This window comes from Rhinichthys klamathensis, unplaced genomic scaffold, assembly GCF_029890125.1.
Source record: "Rhinichthys klamathensis goyatoka isolate OS25496 unplaced genomic scaffold, OSU_Roscu_1.1 h1tg000429l_1, whole genome shotgun sequence".
Classification (NCBI taxonomy): domain Eukaryota; kingdom Metazoa; phylum Chordata; class Actinopteri; order Cypriniformes; family Leuciscidae; genus Rhinichthys; species Rhinichthys klamathensis.
In genome coordinates, this window is record NW_026606925.1 from 1,462,384 (window position 1) to 1,476,652 (window position 14,269).

Sequence of the window (14,269 nt, forward strand, 5' to 3'; positions counted from 1 at the left end):
CAGCCTAACATTGAATTTATAGAAGTCTATAATGTATTATGTGTATGCTAGGTCAAAGAGATGTGTTTTTAGTCTAGCTTTGAACTGACAGAGTGTGTCTGCTTCCCGGACAATGGTAGGAAGACTGTTCCAAAGTTTTGGTGCTAAATAAGAAAAGGATCTACCGCCTGCAGTCGGTTTTGATATTCTAGGTATTATCAACTGGCCGGAATTTTGAGATCGCAATAGACGTGAAGGACTATAATGCTTTAAAAGCTCGCTCAAGCACTGCGGAGCTAAGCCATTTAGGGCTTTGTAAGTAATCAACAATATTTTAAAATTTATACGATGTTTAATAGGCAGCCAATGCAGTGTTGACAGAACCGGGCTAATATGGTCATATTTCCTGGTTCTGGTAAGAACTCGAGCTGCTGCGTTTTGAACTAGCTGTAGTTTATTTATTAAGCGTGCAGGGCAACCACCCAGTAGAGCATTACAATAATCTAGCCTTGAGGTCATGAACGCATGAACCAATTGAACTAATTATTGAACTAGATGTTATAATGGACTACAAGTTTTGTCTTCCGCCACATGCGCTCTGCTCTTCTGCATTGTCTTTTCATATTTTGCACAGCTGTTGAGTTTCTCCAAGGTGCTTTTTGTCTACCACTGTTCCCCTTCAGGGACTACCGCTGCGTGTAATCGCAGTGGGAACGCCCCAGCGTGACGCGTCTGAAGCATGAATGAAATCAGTCAATGGAGAGAATGAGCGTACGGCGAGTGACGTCATAGACCAGGAAGCTATAAATATCCCCTGAGCACACAACACGCCAGCTTTTGTCACTTCAGCAGCTCTGTGCGTGTGTCTGAATCTGTCGATTGTGTTTGTCTGTTCTGTCAGGAGTTTATCACTATATATATATATATATATAAAAAAACCAATATGAGCGAGCAGTATAGAAAGTGTGTTCCCCCCTGTACTCGATACATCACGGGTGGGGATTCACACGAGTTATGTGTGGCTTGTTTGGGTGTTCAGCATGCCCAGTCGGCTCTCGAGGGAGTCGACTGTCAGCATTGCGAACGCTTTCCTCTTAGAACTCTGCGCTCGCGGCGATCGCTCTTTGAGGAGAGTGGTTTGCTGCGAGCTCCCCAAGGCTCGGGTCCCGCTTCTGTTGAGGCAGAGCGGCGGCGCTTGACTTGGGGTTCGCAGATGGATCTCACCGGCGATGTTGAGACGGGCCCCGCCCTATCTCAGCTTTCTCCGGCGGGATCCGGTGCCTCTCACCCGGCTTCGGAAGCACGCGCTGCGGCGGTTACTTCTGCCCAGGTGGAGGCATATGATGATGTTGAATTAAGATTATCCAGTTCTGAGGATCTGGATGTCGAAAGTTTTGCATCAGAGGGTTCTAGTGTGACACATTATACTGCAAATGAAGAAGGTTTGATGGATGTGTTATCTCGGGCTGTTGAAAGGCTCAGTATCGAGTGGCCAGCTGATAGACAGGATTCTAAAATTAAAAGCAAACTAGATGATAGATTTCTGTCTGCACGTCCTCAACCGTCTCGCCGGTGCTTACCGTTCTTCCCAGACCTTCATGCTGAGGTTTCAAAGACCTGGGTTAGACCGGTTTCTAGCAGAATTTACACGAATCAGTCAAATGCTTATGGTAACATTTTTGGTGCTAAATCTGCTGGTTATGTGGCGATGCCGAAGGCGGAGGAGACGCTCGCTAGCTATCTCTCTCCTGCTTCTTCGGTTTCACTTAAAGCGCCGGCTCTTCCATCTAGACCACTAAAGAATACCTCTGTGCTGGTGGGGAAGGCTTACTCGGCGGCTGGGCAGGCGGCTGCGTGTTTGCATACGATGGCTATTATGCAGGCTTATCAGGCCGACCTGCTCAAAGATGTTTCTGAGTGGGGTGAAATTTCGGCTGATATGATTAGCGAACTTAGGCAAACTGCTGATCTCACTCTGCGTGCCACCAGAGAGTCCGCTAAATCTATTGGTCGATCTATGGCAGCCATGGTGGCCACAGAAAGGCACTTATGGTTGAGTCAGACATCGATGAAGGAAAAAGATAAGTCTCTCCTTTTAAATGCTCCTGTTTCGCCTGTGGGCCTCTTCGGTGACGCTCTTCACTCGGTCACGGAGAGGTTCCAGGAAGAGAAAAAACAGGCGGCTGCTTTTTCTAAATTCATCCCTCTCAAAATACGTGTCACTGGGGCTGCTGAGCGAAAAGGGCAGTCCCAGCCGTCGAGTTCTTCCTCTTCAAAAAGAGCACAGCAGAAGCGGAGTGTCGCGTCTCGTGCCCCCCCGCAGGGAAACTGGAGGGACGAGGCGGGGCGCTCTCCGGCGCGGCCGTCTCGGGGCAGGACTGATCTGAGGACAGTCATTGTCGCCAGGAAGGCCGCGTCGAAAAAGTCCTGACGGGCTGAACGTCAGGACTCTGAGGGTGGTCCCCATCGGGAGAGACTTGAGTTCACCGCACAAGAACACGGTGCCCTGTCTTTCCCGATGCCCTCAGGGGTCTGTTCTACTAACCCTGCCTACACAGGGCGTAGAGAGACTCGGCGAGCGATTTCCCGAGGGACGCTCGCCCCCTCCGAGGAGGGTTGTGGAGTGTTCAGACCAGCTGTTTCCTGCCAGTATGTTACAGGGCGCTGTGTCTGTCACTCGGGATGTTCATCCAGAGGCCAGCCTCGAGAGGCTGGTTCCCTTAGTAGAGTTCCTGGCGGAATGGGAAATGCTTCCCAATGTTTCTCAGTGGGTCCTGAATATTATAAAGAACGGGTACGCTATTCAGTTCAGAACGCGTCCACCTCAGTTCAGAGGGGTTCTGCCCACGGTGGTGGGCCCCGAGCAGGCTCTGGTGTTAGAACAGGAGGTAAAAACTCTGCTGCAAAAAGGGGCTATAGAACGGGTTCCTCCACCCAGCAGGGAGTTAGGATACTACAGCCGGTACTTCATCGTTCCGAAAAAAGATGGAGGGCTGCGTCCCATTCTAGATCTGCGTGTCTTAAATCGCACTGTAGGAAAGCTCAAATTCAAGATGCTCACTCTCAAACAGATCGTGTCACAAATCAGATCCGAGGACTGGTTTGTCACGATAGATCTAAAGGACGCTTACTTCCATGTATCTATCCTCCCTCAACACAGGAAGTTCCTGAGGTTCGCTTTCGGGGGCGAAGCGTACCAATATCGGGTTCTTCCGTTCGGCCTAGCACTGTCACCCCGCACGTTCACGAAGTGTATGGATGCAGCTATAGCTCCGCTCAGGCTGCAGGGCATCCGTATTCTGAACTATATAGACGATTGGTTAATCCTAGCTCAATCGGAACAACAGGCGGTTCGGCATCGAGATGTCGTTCTGGCTCACATCAAGAGGTTGGGGTTGAGACTCAACGCCAAGAAGAGTGTTCTTTCTCCATTACAGAGAACCACTTTTCTCGGTGTAGTGTGGGATTCGACGACGATGCAGGCACAATTGTCACCTGCTCGTGTTGCTTCGATTCTTGCCACAGTAGATCAAGTCAAGCTAGGCCGGTCATCCACTGTAAAACAGTTCCAGAGACTGTTAGGTCTCATGGCAGCTGCGTCCAACGTGATACCTTTTGGCCTCCTGCACATGAGACCGTTACAGTGGTGGCTCAGAACCAAGGGATTCTCCCCGAGGGGAAATCCGCTTCGCATGATCATGAGTTCGCGACGGTGTCATCGCGCCCTGGTTATGTGGAAAGATCCTTGGTTTCTGTCCCAAGGCCCTGTGTTGGGAGCTCCTTGTCGTCGCGTTATGCTAACGACAGATGCCTCTCTCACGGGTTGGGGGGCGATCATGAGTGGTCGCCCGGCTCAGGGTCTGTGGGGGGACCATCACCGTCTATGGCACATAAATTGTCTAGAGATGTTGGCAGTGTTTCAGGCCCTGAAACATTTCCTCCCAGACCTAAGAGGCCACCATGTTCTTGTCCGGACAGACAACACATCGGTGGTCTCTTACATCAACCATCAGGGGGGTCTGCGTTCTCGCCCGCTTTACAAACTGGCACGTCAGATCCTTCTATGGTCCCAGGGGAAAATTCTCTCTCTCAGAGCTATTTATCTCCCGGGGTATTTGAATCAGGGGGCAGACATCCTGTCGAGGCAGGGGCCGAGGCCCGGGGAGTGGAGTCTTCACCCCGAGGTGGTGGAGCTCCTATGGGGACATTTCGGTCGTGCCGAGGTAGACCTATTTGCGTCCCGAGAGACATCACACTGTCCACTGTGGTTCTCTCTCAGCCAGCCAGCCCCACTGGGGTTGGATGCTATGGTACATCCGTGGCCGAGGTCACGCCTGTACGCTTTTCCCCCGATCGCTCTGCTCCCAGGAGTTCTGGAGAGGGTTCGCCGGGACGGGCTCAGTCTCCTGCTTATAGCCCCGTTCTGGCCGGCCCGAGTATGGTTTTCGGACCTATTGTCTCTCCTCGACGGTTCTCCCCTAGAGATACCGATCAGGAGAGATCTGCTCTCTCAGGCGAGTGGGTCGATCCTTCACCCCCGTCCAGAGCTATGGAGGCTGTGGGCTTGGCCTCTGAGGGGGCCCAGCTCATAGATTCTGGTCTCTCGGCTGAGGTCGTTGAGACCATCCTCCAATCCAGAGCTCCCTCCACGAGGAAGTTATATGCCGCGAGGTGGAAACTTTTCACCTCTTGGTGTGGAGAGCGCCAGCAGGACCCAGTTAACTGCCCGGTTGGTACAGTGCTGGATTTCCTGCAGGACCGTCTCTCCACAGGGTTATCCCACTCCACACTGAAGGTGTATGTGGCGGCCTTAGCTGCTTACCACGCCCCTTCAAGTGGAGGTTCCCTCGGGAAACACCCACTTATATCTCGCTTCCTTCGTGGCACCCTGAGGCTGAGGCCTGCAGTTCGCACAAGGGTACCAGCTTGGGATCTGGCCATCGTCTTAGAAGGTCTCTCCCTTGCTCCTTTTGAGCCCATCGAGGAAGTTTCGGAAAAGTTTCTTACTCTTAAGACTATCCTTCTTCTTGCTATTTCATCTCTAAAAAGGATTGGTGATATTCAAGCACTTTCGGTGGCTCCCTCGTGCCTGGAATTTGCTCCTGGTATGGTTAAGGCCTTTCTCTGTCCGAGACCAGGTTATGTTCCTAAGGTGCCGACCACTTTGGTTAGACCTATAGTTCTGCAGGCTTTCTGTCCTCCGCCTTTTCTGACGTCAGACCAGAGGAAACTTAATTTGCTGTGCCCTGTTAGGGCTTTAGATGCGTATGTCCACAGAGCTGCTCTGTGGAGGAGATCGGAACAACTGTTTGTCTGTTTTGGGTCACCTAAGAGAGGGTGTCCTGCATCTAAGCAAAGGATGAGCAAGTGGGTGGTCGAGGCCATCTCGCTTGCTTACGGTTCGGCCCATCAGCCTTCACCTTTGGCTGTAAGGGCTCATTCCACCAGGAGTATGGCTGCCTCTACAGCTCTTCTTTCAGGAGCTTCTCTTCAGGACGTTTGTGATGCGGCAGGCTGGTCCTCACCGCACACTTTCGTCAGATTTTATTCCCTTGACCTTAGCTCCACTCCCGGGGCTCAGGTTCTCTCGTCGGCTTGTGTCTCCTAATGACACACGACGGGGATTTGGTCGTATGGGGATGTGGGTATTGCGTTCCCACTGCGATTACACGCAGCGGTAGTCCCTGAAGGGGAACGTCCCGGGTTACGTATGTAACCCTAGTTCCCCGAAGGGACGGACGCTGCGTGTCCTGCCATACTCTCGGCATCCCCTTGGGTCGCTGCTTCAGTAACTTTTAAGCTGGCGTGTTGTGTGCTCAGGGGATATTTATAGCTTCCTGGTCTATGACGTCACTCGCCGTACGCTCATTCTCTCCATTGACTGATTTCATTCATGCTTCAGACGCGTCACGCTGGGGCGTTCCCACTGCGATTACACGCAGCGTCCGTCCCTTCGGGGAACTAGGGTTACATACGTAACCCGGGACGTTCTTCCTGACTTTCACAGGAGCAATATCATCAATTACAGGAGGGGCTGGGCCCGCAAGCTTTGGTGGTTGTGGGAGGCAAAAAATTCACAGGAGCATCTTGATCTTACTTCAGTTGACAGTATTTTGCATGATGCAGATTATTGTCAATATCAGTAGTTTCCTCCATCTGTGTTAATACACAGAACAATGTTTTACAATGCCTTTATCATGCAGATGATGTGCGATTTATTAGTGACTATATCAAAGTGAATTATTTGGAGAAAAGTTTTACGAGCTGCAGAACCTTGTTATGAACTCATTTAAATAATTTTTTTCCTCAGGGCTTTTATTGATTCAAGAAATGGTGAATGGAGCGGAAGGTAAGGATCTCTTTGCTTTCAAATAGGTTTTTATCTTTTTTCTATTCTTTTTGTTTGAACTGCCAGATATAACCGTAATATGCCAGACATAATTTTAGTATGCCATTTGGATTTAATTTCTTTTCAATATATATTTTTAGTGGTTTAGGTTTAGTTAATAAGATAAGGATAACAGATAAAAACACTAAGGCATTTTATTTCAATTAAATGCTTTTAAAGACCCACTTTCCTAATGTTCAACAAGAATGAATAAAACTGTCTTTTTACTGGTCTTCTTTCAGAGAACGTAGCATTAATGCAAACATCCACCCAATCATCCACATACGATTTCCAATATCCCGGAAAAGCAGTCGATGGTGTACTTGAAACCTATGCCCACACTAACACGCAGACCGACCCGTGGTGGAGAGTGGATCTGATGAAAGTATACAGAGTGAACAGAGTGACCATCACTAACAGAGTGACCCCCTCTTTTTATACCAGGATAAACGGGGCAGTGATTCGTGTCGGGAACTTTCTGGACATTTACAACAACACCATGTGAGGCTTTCTTTGACTGTTTTGATTAATGTGGCTGCAGATAAACAGAAACTGATAACAGATTATCTCTCTGTAGATGTGCTGTAATTTCCACTATTCCATCTGGAGCCACGGCTAACTACTCATGCGGCGGGATGGAGGGACGTTACGTGATTGTCCATATTCCTGGAGATCAGAAGATTCTTACTGTTAGTGAGGTTGAAGTCTATGGGTATTTAGCAGGTAATTCATTGTTGTAGAACACTTTTCAATATATCATGCCATACAAAACTGAAAATTGTTACATTTTATTCATATCCTCCCAAACCAGTATGACGAAATTCCAACTCTATTGCCAATAATCGGACTCTTTTACTGTCAGATTATTCAGAGACATGCATGTGTCCCTGTTGTGAGGAAGGTCAGTGTTTGTTTAATTCTAACTACAGGAAGTGGGGAAAATGTTAACATAGGAAGAGCAAAAAAAGTTGGTGCGGAAATGACTCAATTCACCTCAAGTTGGTGTTTATCAATAATCCTGTAGCTCTCAAATCTCATTCACAAGTGCATGTTCAAACTTTCAGTGTCAAGACATGTCAGAACTTTAATCTTTTCCCAGGAAATCTGGCATTAGATGGCGCCGCTACACAGTCGTCAACATCTGGGAGCTGGTTTGCTGGAAAGGCCATTGACAGTAATCGAGGTCTCCAGCAGTTGTACACGGGATGCTCCTCAACCCTTTATCAGACTAACCCGTGGTGGAGGCTGGATCTGCGACATATTTACAGAGTTAGTAAAGTGGTTGTCACTAATAGACGAGACTGCTGTGCAGAACAAATAAACGGAGCGGAGATTCGCATCGGGAACTCTTTGGAGAACAACGGCAACAACAATCCCATGTGAGACTCTTGAGTTTGAAAGAACATGAGAGAAAAGATTCAACACACTATCTCCTTTATCAGTTTCTCTCTCTGTCTGTAGATGTGCTGTTATTCCTGCTATTCCAGCAGGCGAGTCCTACAACTACTCATGTGGCGGGATGGAGGGACGTTATGTGAATCTGATCATTCCTGGAGACATGAAGAGACTCACTCTCTGTGAGCTGGAGGTTTATGGAGAAGGTAAAACATCATCATATTTTTTGTCTTCAAGACACAGTGAGGATTTTTTAATGAACACAGTCAACTAATTCATATATTTACATGTATGAATGTATCTTTGTTTAGGTCCCTGTTTAAAAAGGTCATTTGTAAAAATGAAGTTTAACACCAACAATGATTTGACTGACCCTTCAATGAGAGAAAATGTTCTGAAACAGGTGAGAGAAAGAAACCAATTCAACCTTAAAGAGCTAATGGTATTTTACGGTAACCATGAAGGTTGAATGGGAATTAAAGTGATGTGATAAAGTTTGTTTGAGGCATTTCTTTGAGATTCTGAGGACAAATGTAGCTGACTTCAAAAAGTTCTGACCAGTCTTGAACAAAAAATGAGAGAACTGACTTGTAAGACTAGTCCAAGCGGTTTATGCAACTGGCCACTGTTCTAATAATTTCAGTATTAATGTTATTTTCAGTTGAGATCTGCTCTTGCTGATAGAGGATTCACAGATGTGACACTGCGATGGACTCAAACTCCTAAACTGTTTATCCAGAAGGTGAACGATGCTAAAGGTGAGTCTTCATGACTTATAAAAGAAGCTGCACAAATAGGAATGTTCAATTGGCAAGAGATGTAATAAGCAAATGTTTTATTTACAGGTCGTTGTGGTAAAGAAAATTAACACTCTGGAGATCAACACTTTCTTAAATTCACCAAATTCACAAAGGCAATATTGGGGGGGGGGGGGGGGGGGGGGGGGGTTAAGAACCATTGCAATTTTACTAATATTTCAAGTGTAATCTTTCTTTGTAAAAAGTATATATTTTATTTTATGTAGTGTATCTGGGCCGTGCCAGGGTGAATCATGCATTCCAACACCCTGAGGATTGAACCAGAGTCTTAGAGGAACTTTCCAACACCTTTATGGCTTTGCGATCCTCGCCAGAGACCAATAAATTTATTGGCATGTATCTAATTTTCCATCTCCAATTTTACTTTTATATGTTTTGGCCTATGTATTCATTCTCTCTTCTAAACGATTTTGGGTTTGAGACATGACTTGCATACTATGATTAACCCAAAATCATATGTGTAGCATGTTTAGTCTCTATAAACTCCAATCTTCGTCCCCCATTTGTTAATTTACATTACATTTTGCTAACTTTATGACGCATTAGTATTTTAAGAATCTTGTTGATTCTTTTTGTAAACACCCAATGAAATTAAACATTCAAATGCCCTGCGAGAAGAAAATAAGTCGTAAAATCTCCCTCCAAAGGGGCAGTTTCCCATTGGCTCACACACCTCCAGAGGGTGTGACATCTTCACGCTTTAAAATCACTGATCATCAAGATCAGCTCGCTCTCTTCTTCGGCTCTTCCTGTGTTGGACGTCTCCAGTTTGTCCTTTCATTTTAGTCTTAGTCTTTTGTTTTCTTTTAAGTTTTGCTTTTCCTTTTCGTATTCTACTTTGTTCATTTCCACAGACTGAGAAATGGCGGACTGAGCTACATTTCTTGTTTAAATTCCTGTTTAAAATTGACTTAGCCAATCAATCAAAAGCTAAGACATTTGAATCATAGTGCAGTAGTATATATACTGTACCTTATGTCAAAAATGATTGATGACAGCTGTTTATGACAGGATATGAGGATGGGGAGGGGTTTATGACTATCAGGTGGTCTGTGACCTTTTGGCCTGCTTGGTTCCGGTGTGTTTATGATGTGTGTTTATGAAGCCCCAATCTGCTTGGTGTGACTGTTTTCAGGGGGAGTTTTTATTATATCAGGATAATGTTCACAGAACGCTGAAATTATGAACATGAAGAGGTCTGGGATGGATATGATATTCAGATGGATCAGCGATGTCTGCGGGAGAGAATGAAAAAGAGTTTAAAGAAATAGCATTGATGACAAATAAAGCTTATAAAATAAAACTTCATTTTATTAAGGATTTAACTGTAAGTTTTATACATGTGTTGAACTTAATGAGGCGATCGTTATGCGTCTATCTGCCTAAAGTCACAGAATCTTACATCTTTCTGTGCAGATGAAATGTTATAAATTAGATTTCTAAGAAATAAAAAGCATTGCATATAAATAATCATATAAATATTAGATAAATTGAATAAGATGTTAAATTATCCACAATACACTGTCTCACACACTTAAATAAAACATAAAATAGTGAATAATAGTTAATATTATTTGAAATAAGACATTAAATTATCCACAATATACTGTCTTAAACAGTTAAATAAACCATATAAAATAGTTCATATTATTTGAAATAAGATGTTAAATTATCAAGTATAAGCATTTTAATCTAATACACCACAATATGCTGACTTGCATAGATAAATACCACATAAAATAGTGAATAATAGTATATATTATTCGAAATAAGACGTTAAATTATCAAGTATAAGCATTTTAATCTAATACACCACAATATACTGACTTGCATAGATAAATACAACATAAAATAGTGAATAATAGTTTATATTATTTGAAATAAGATGCTAAATTATCAAGTATAGACATTTTAATCTAATACACCCCAATATATGGTCTTACACAGTGAAATAAAACATAAATTAGTGAATAATAATCCATATTATTTGAAATAAAACGTTAAATTATCAAGTATAAGCATTTTAATATAATACACAACAATATATGGTCTTACATATATTGTCTATTTTAATGTTGTTACTAGGTTTTATATATATATATATATATATATATGTATATATGTATATATTTATATATATATATATATATATATATATATATATATATATTTTCTATTACTTTTTTTTTTATATATGTTTTTTGGTTTGAATTTTTTTAAATGTTATGCTATCTGTATGTGCAGCTGTACTTAGATTGTGAAGCACTTTGGTCAACATTCGTGTTGTTTTAAGGTGCTATAGAAATAAACTTGACCTTGACCTTACACAGTTAAATAAAACATAAAATAGTGAATAATAGTTCATATTATTCGAAATAAGACGTTAAATTATCAAGTATAAGCATTTTAATATAATACAATATACTGTCTTACACAGTTAAATAAAACATATAAAATAATGAATAATTGTTTGTATTATTTGAAATAAGATTTATCAAGTATTTTAAATTAGTTTTAAACATGTTTGGAAGTGTTGTTTGGAAGTCTTTATGGCACAGGTTAAAATCACAGATCCTTGCATTTCTGAGCAGAAGAGATGTTTGCTCTCCGTTTGCTAAATTGAAAATGAGGATCGCTTCTATCATGGCCGGGGCCCGGGGCCGCCCCTTGCTCTCTGTGTAGCTGCTATGTGTTAGCATTAGCAGTTTGTTTCAGGAAACATTAACCAATTAAAAGATAAGCCGGTCACCTGGTGTTTTACAATCAAAGACCACAACTGTCTCCTACCATAAAATCTCCTGATCTGAAGCATTCCCGGTAAAAATAATGTATTAAGTGCATCTAAAAGAGCGGGATACGGGGACACCTGCAGGCGGCTAGGGCAAATTATGAGTGGAGCCGGCCATTTTCTCTTCAGTCTCCTGCAAGCTGTTGAGGAGAATGGTAGGTGGAAAATCTCTGTCCGGTCGAGCTGAAATAAAATGTTCTCAGGGACGTTTCTATTTATCTTAATGTCAGAATTGTTATTTTAAAAGTATTTTATTTCATATTTGAATCATAAGAGACATAGAGTTGATGAATAATTTATTTTATGCTAAAACTCATTGTCGAGCACATGGTATCCGTTGTGTTTCTCGTTGTTTATTTTCGCATAACTTGTATTGTATGAACTTCATAATTTTTTTTTGACAGTTACATGACCGGATGAGCTGTATTTCATGTCTGTTTGGTGTCATTTATTACAACAAAATAATACATGATAATTTAACATCTTATTTCAAATAATATGAACTATTATTCACTATATTATATGTTTTATTTAACTGTGTAAGACAGTATATTGTGGATAATTTAATTAACTATTATCCACTAATTTATGTTTTATTTATCTGTTTAATGCAGTATTTCGAGGTGTATTACATTAAAATACTTGATAATTAAACAGCTTATTTCGTATAATATCAACTATTATTCACTGTTTATTTAACTGTGTACAGTATATTGTGGATAATTTAACATCTTATTTCAAATATTATTATGTTTTATTTACCGGTGTAAGTGAATAATACAAAGCATTATTCAAAGTAAGACAAAGCAGATTGCAGGGTCATAAACACACATCATAAACACTCCGGAAACACACTGGCCAGAAGGTCATAAACCCCTTCCCATCCTCATATCCTGTCAGAAACAGCTGTCAAAACCATCAATCAAGGGGACCATAAATCATTTTGACATAAGCCAAAGGACTATTACTACTCACAGTCTTTCACACCGGTTAAGTGTGATCAACTGTTCCCACAGATAAAAAGAACATTCCTAGTTTGGAGAAGCAGAAGTTTTGGAGTGTTACAAAAAAGAAAGCACATTTTCAAGTTTTTTTGGATTTGTTTTTTATTTGGATATATCATTTTGTTTTTCCATATCAATGTTCAGAAGTTATACATGCAAGAGTTACAACGAAAAATGTTCAGGCACAGTGCTCAGGCTGTAAAAAAAAAAAGATTTGCACTTTGTTACACAATGGTGTATTGATTGTTTTCTGTGAATACAGACACTTTTTTTTTTTTTTAAACGTGCTTCATGTTGAAAGATAATATCTGGTTATTATATTTATTGGTCCATCCTAACCCCAAAAAGCTAAGCAATCTAAAATGCACGCCAAACCAAAACTCAGCTTTAGGAGGTTAAGATAGACCCACTGTCCTCGCATGGGGATATCCTTTTATGCAAAAACTACTTCCTGTACAAAAAAACAAATTTTAGTTATTATACTTATTAGGTCCAACTTATCCCAAATAGCAAGAACAATTATAAAATGCACACCAGGCAAACTCTCGGGTCTCAGGAGGTAAAAAGGAAAATGACATCATGAAATGCCCACTATAACCAGTAGATGGCAGCAGAGGACTGGTTTGCTCATACAGTGGTGCAAGTATGATGTCACTTGCAATTCACATCACACACTGGTTCCCTCAAAAACCCAACAGGATATTTCCCATAGGCTTTTGAATTATCACTAAAAATAAGCTCTGTAATTAACAAAAGTTTATGATACTTACACGATTTATCCATCAAAACAATTGTCACAGATGAACACAACTTTTATGAATTTTGAAGCCTAAATGCAGTCGCCATAGAAGTAAAAAGCTAAAAATTGTCTATTAACAAACTACACAACGGGCCCAACAGTGTGTAAACGCGGACTGAGTCGTAGAATAAAACGTGAAAGTGTCTTGAGCTTGTGTTCTCCACAGAACTTATCACTGTCAATCATAGTCATTTCAGGAGTGACTGAGAAACAATGTAACGGATTCATAGCCGTAATCATATATTTTTTCTTGGCTATTTGGCATGTAGTTTTCATACTCTCTGTAACCGGTGAGCGCTGTCACGCTTCTCTTGGTCTCTGTGTTGTGTATAAGAAGGACCAGGACACTTTCACTGGTGTTCACCAGAAGGGGAAGTGTGTTAACTGTCACACCCAGCATGCACTGCTCTCCATCTGTGGATCAACACCAATAAAGTTGATAAATCACTCGTGGGCATTTTAATTACATCATATAGGTCTACTTGTATGCTATAACACTAGTTAGTTGATTAATGACTCAAAACCACTGCTAATACATATCATACGGCCCACACAATATATCTTCAAATTCTTATTCCACTCATGCATATAACACACAACAGAACACAGCATACAGTAGTGGTGTTAATATGACACTGAAGCTTCAAAGTGTGTATCGAGTTCGCAGCGCAATTTCTCATGGGGGTAGAATTGTTGCATTATTCCAAATAAATAGATTATGATCCACAAATAAATATAAAGAGATTCACAAAAGTCTCGTTATGTCACCGCTGACCAGCCGGAGTCCTCTCACGTCCTCTCTACCACATTCAGATATTCAAGGTCAGCGCTTCGATTTCCCAGTCTGGTTTCCAGTATGAGGGATGCACCGCTGGTATCTGCACGCGCAGCTGGTATCCTCAAACCTACTCACTTTAATCCTCCTGTTCCTCCACTAATTACCCTGTCAGAAGCGCTTCCCATGATGGGGATCGCTTTATGTTGCATTTGGGCTGCATATACCACCTCGGAACTGCCCCAGGCGATGACACCCACTGCAGTTTCTCCAGAGGTGGCGGCACATGCTGCAGAACCTCTCGAAGCGGCGGTACTCGCTTC

The 14,269-nt window shown here is 42.5% G+C and overlaps 1 protein-coding gene across 1 annotated transcript; it reads left to right on the forward strand.

Moving 5' to 3' along the window:
• Positions 1 to 1,192: 1,192 nt before the first annotated feature.
• On the forward strand, positions 1,193 to 8,534 carry LOC130071104 (uncharacterized). The gene is made up of 7 exons (XM_056235719.1): positions 1,193 to 1,421; positions 6,610 to 6,868; positions 6,945 to 7,090; positions 7,467 to 7,746; positions 7,829 to 7,968; positions 8,074 to 8,165; positions 8,424 to 8,534. The coding sequence occupies exons 1-7, from the start codon at positions 1,193 to 1,195 to the stop codon at positions 8,532 to 8,534; spliced, it is 1,257 nt and encodes a 418-aa protein (XP_056091694.1).
• The last annotated feature ends 5,735 nt before the right edge of the window (positions 8,535 to 14,269 follow it).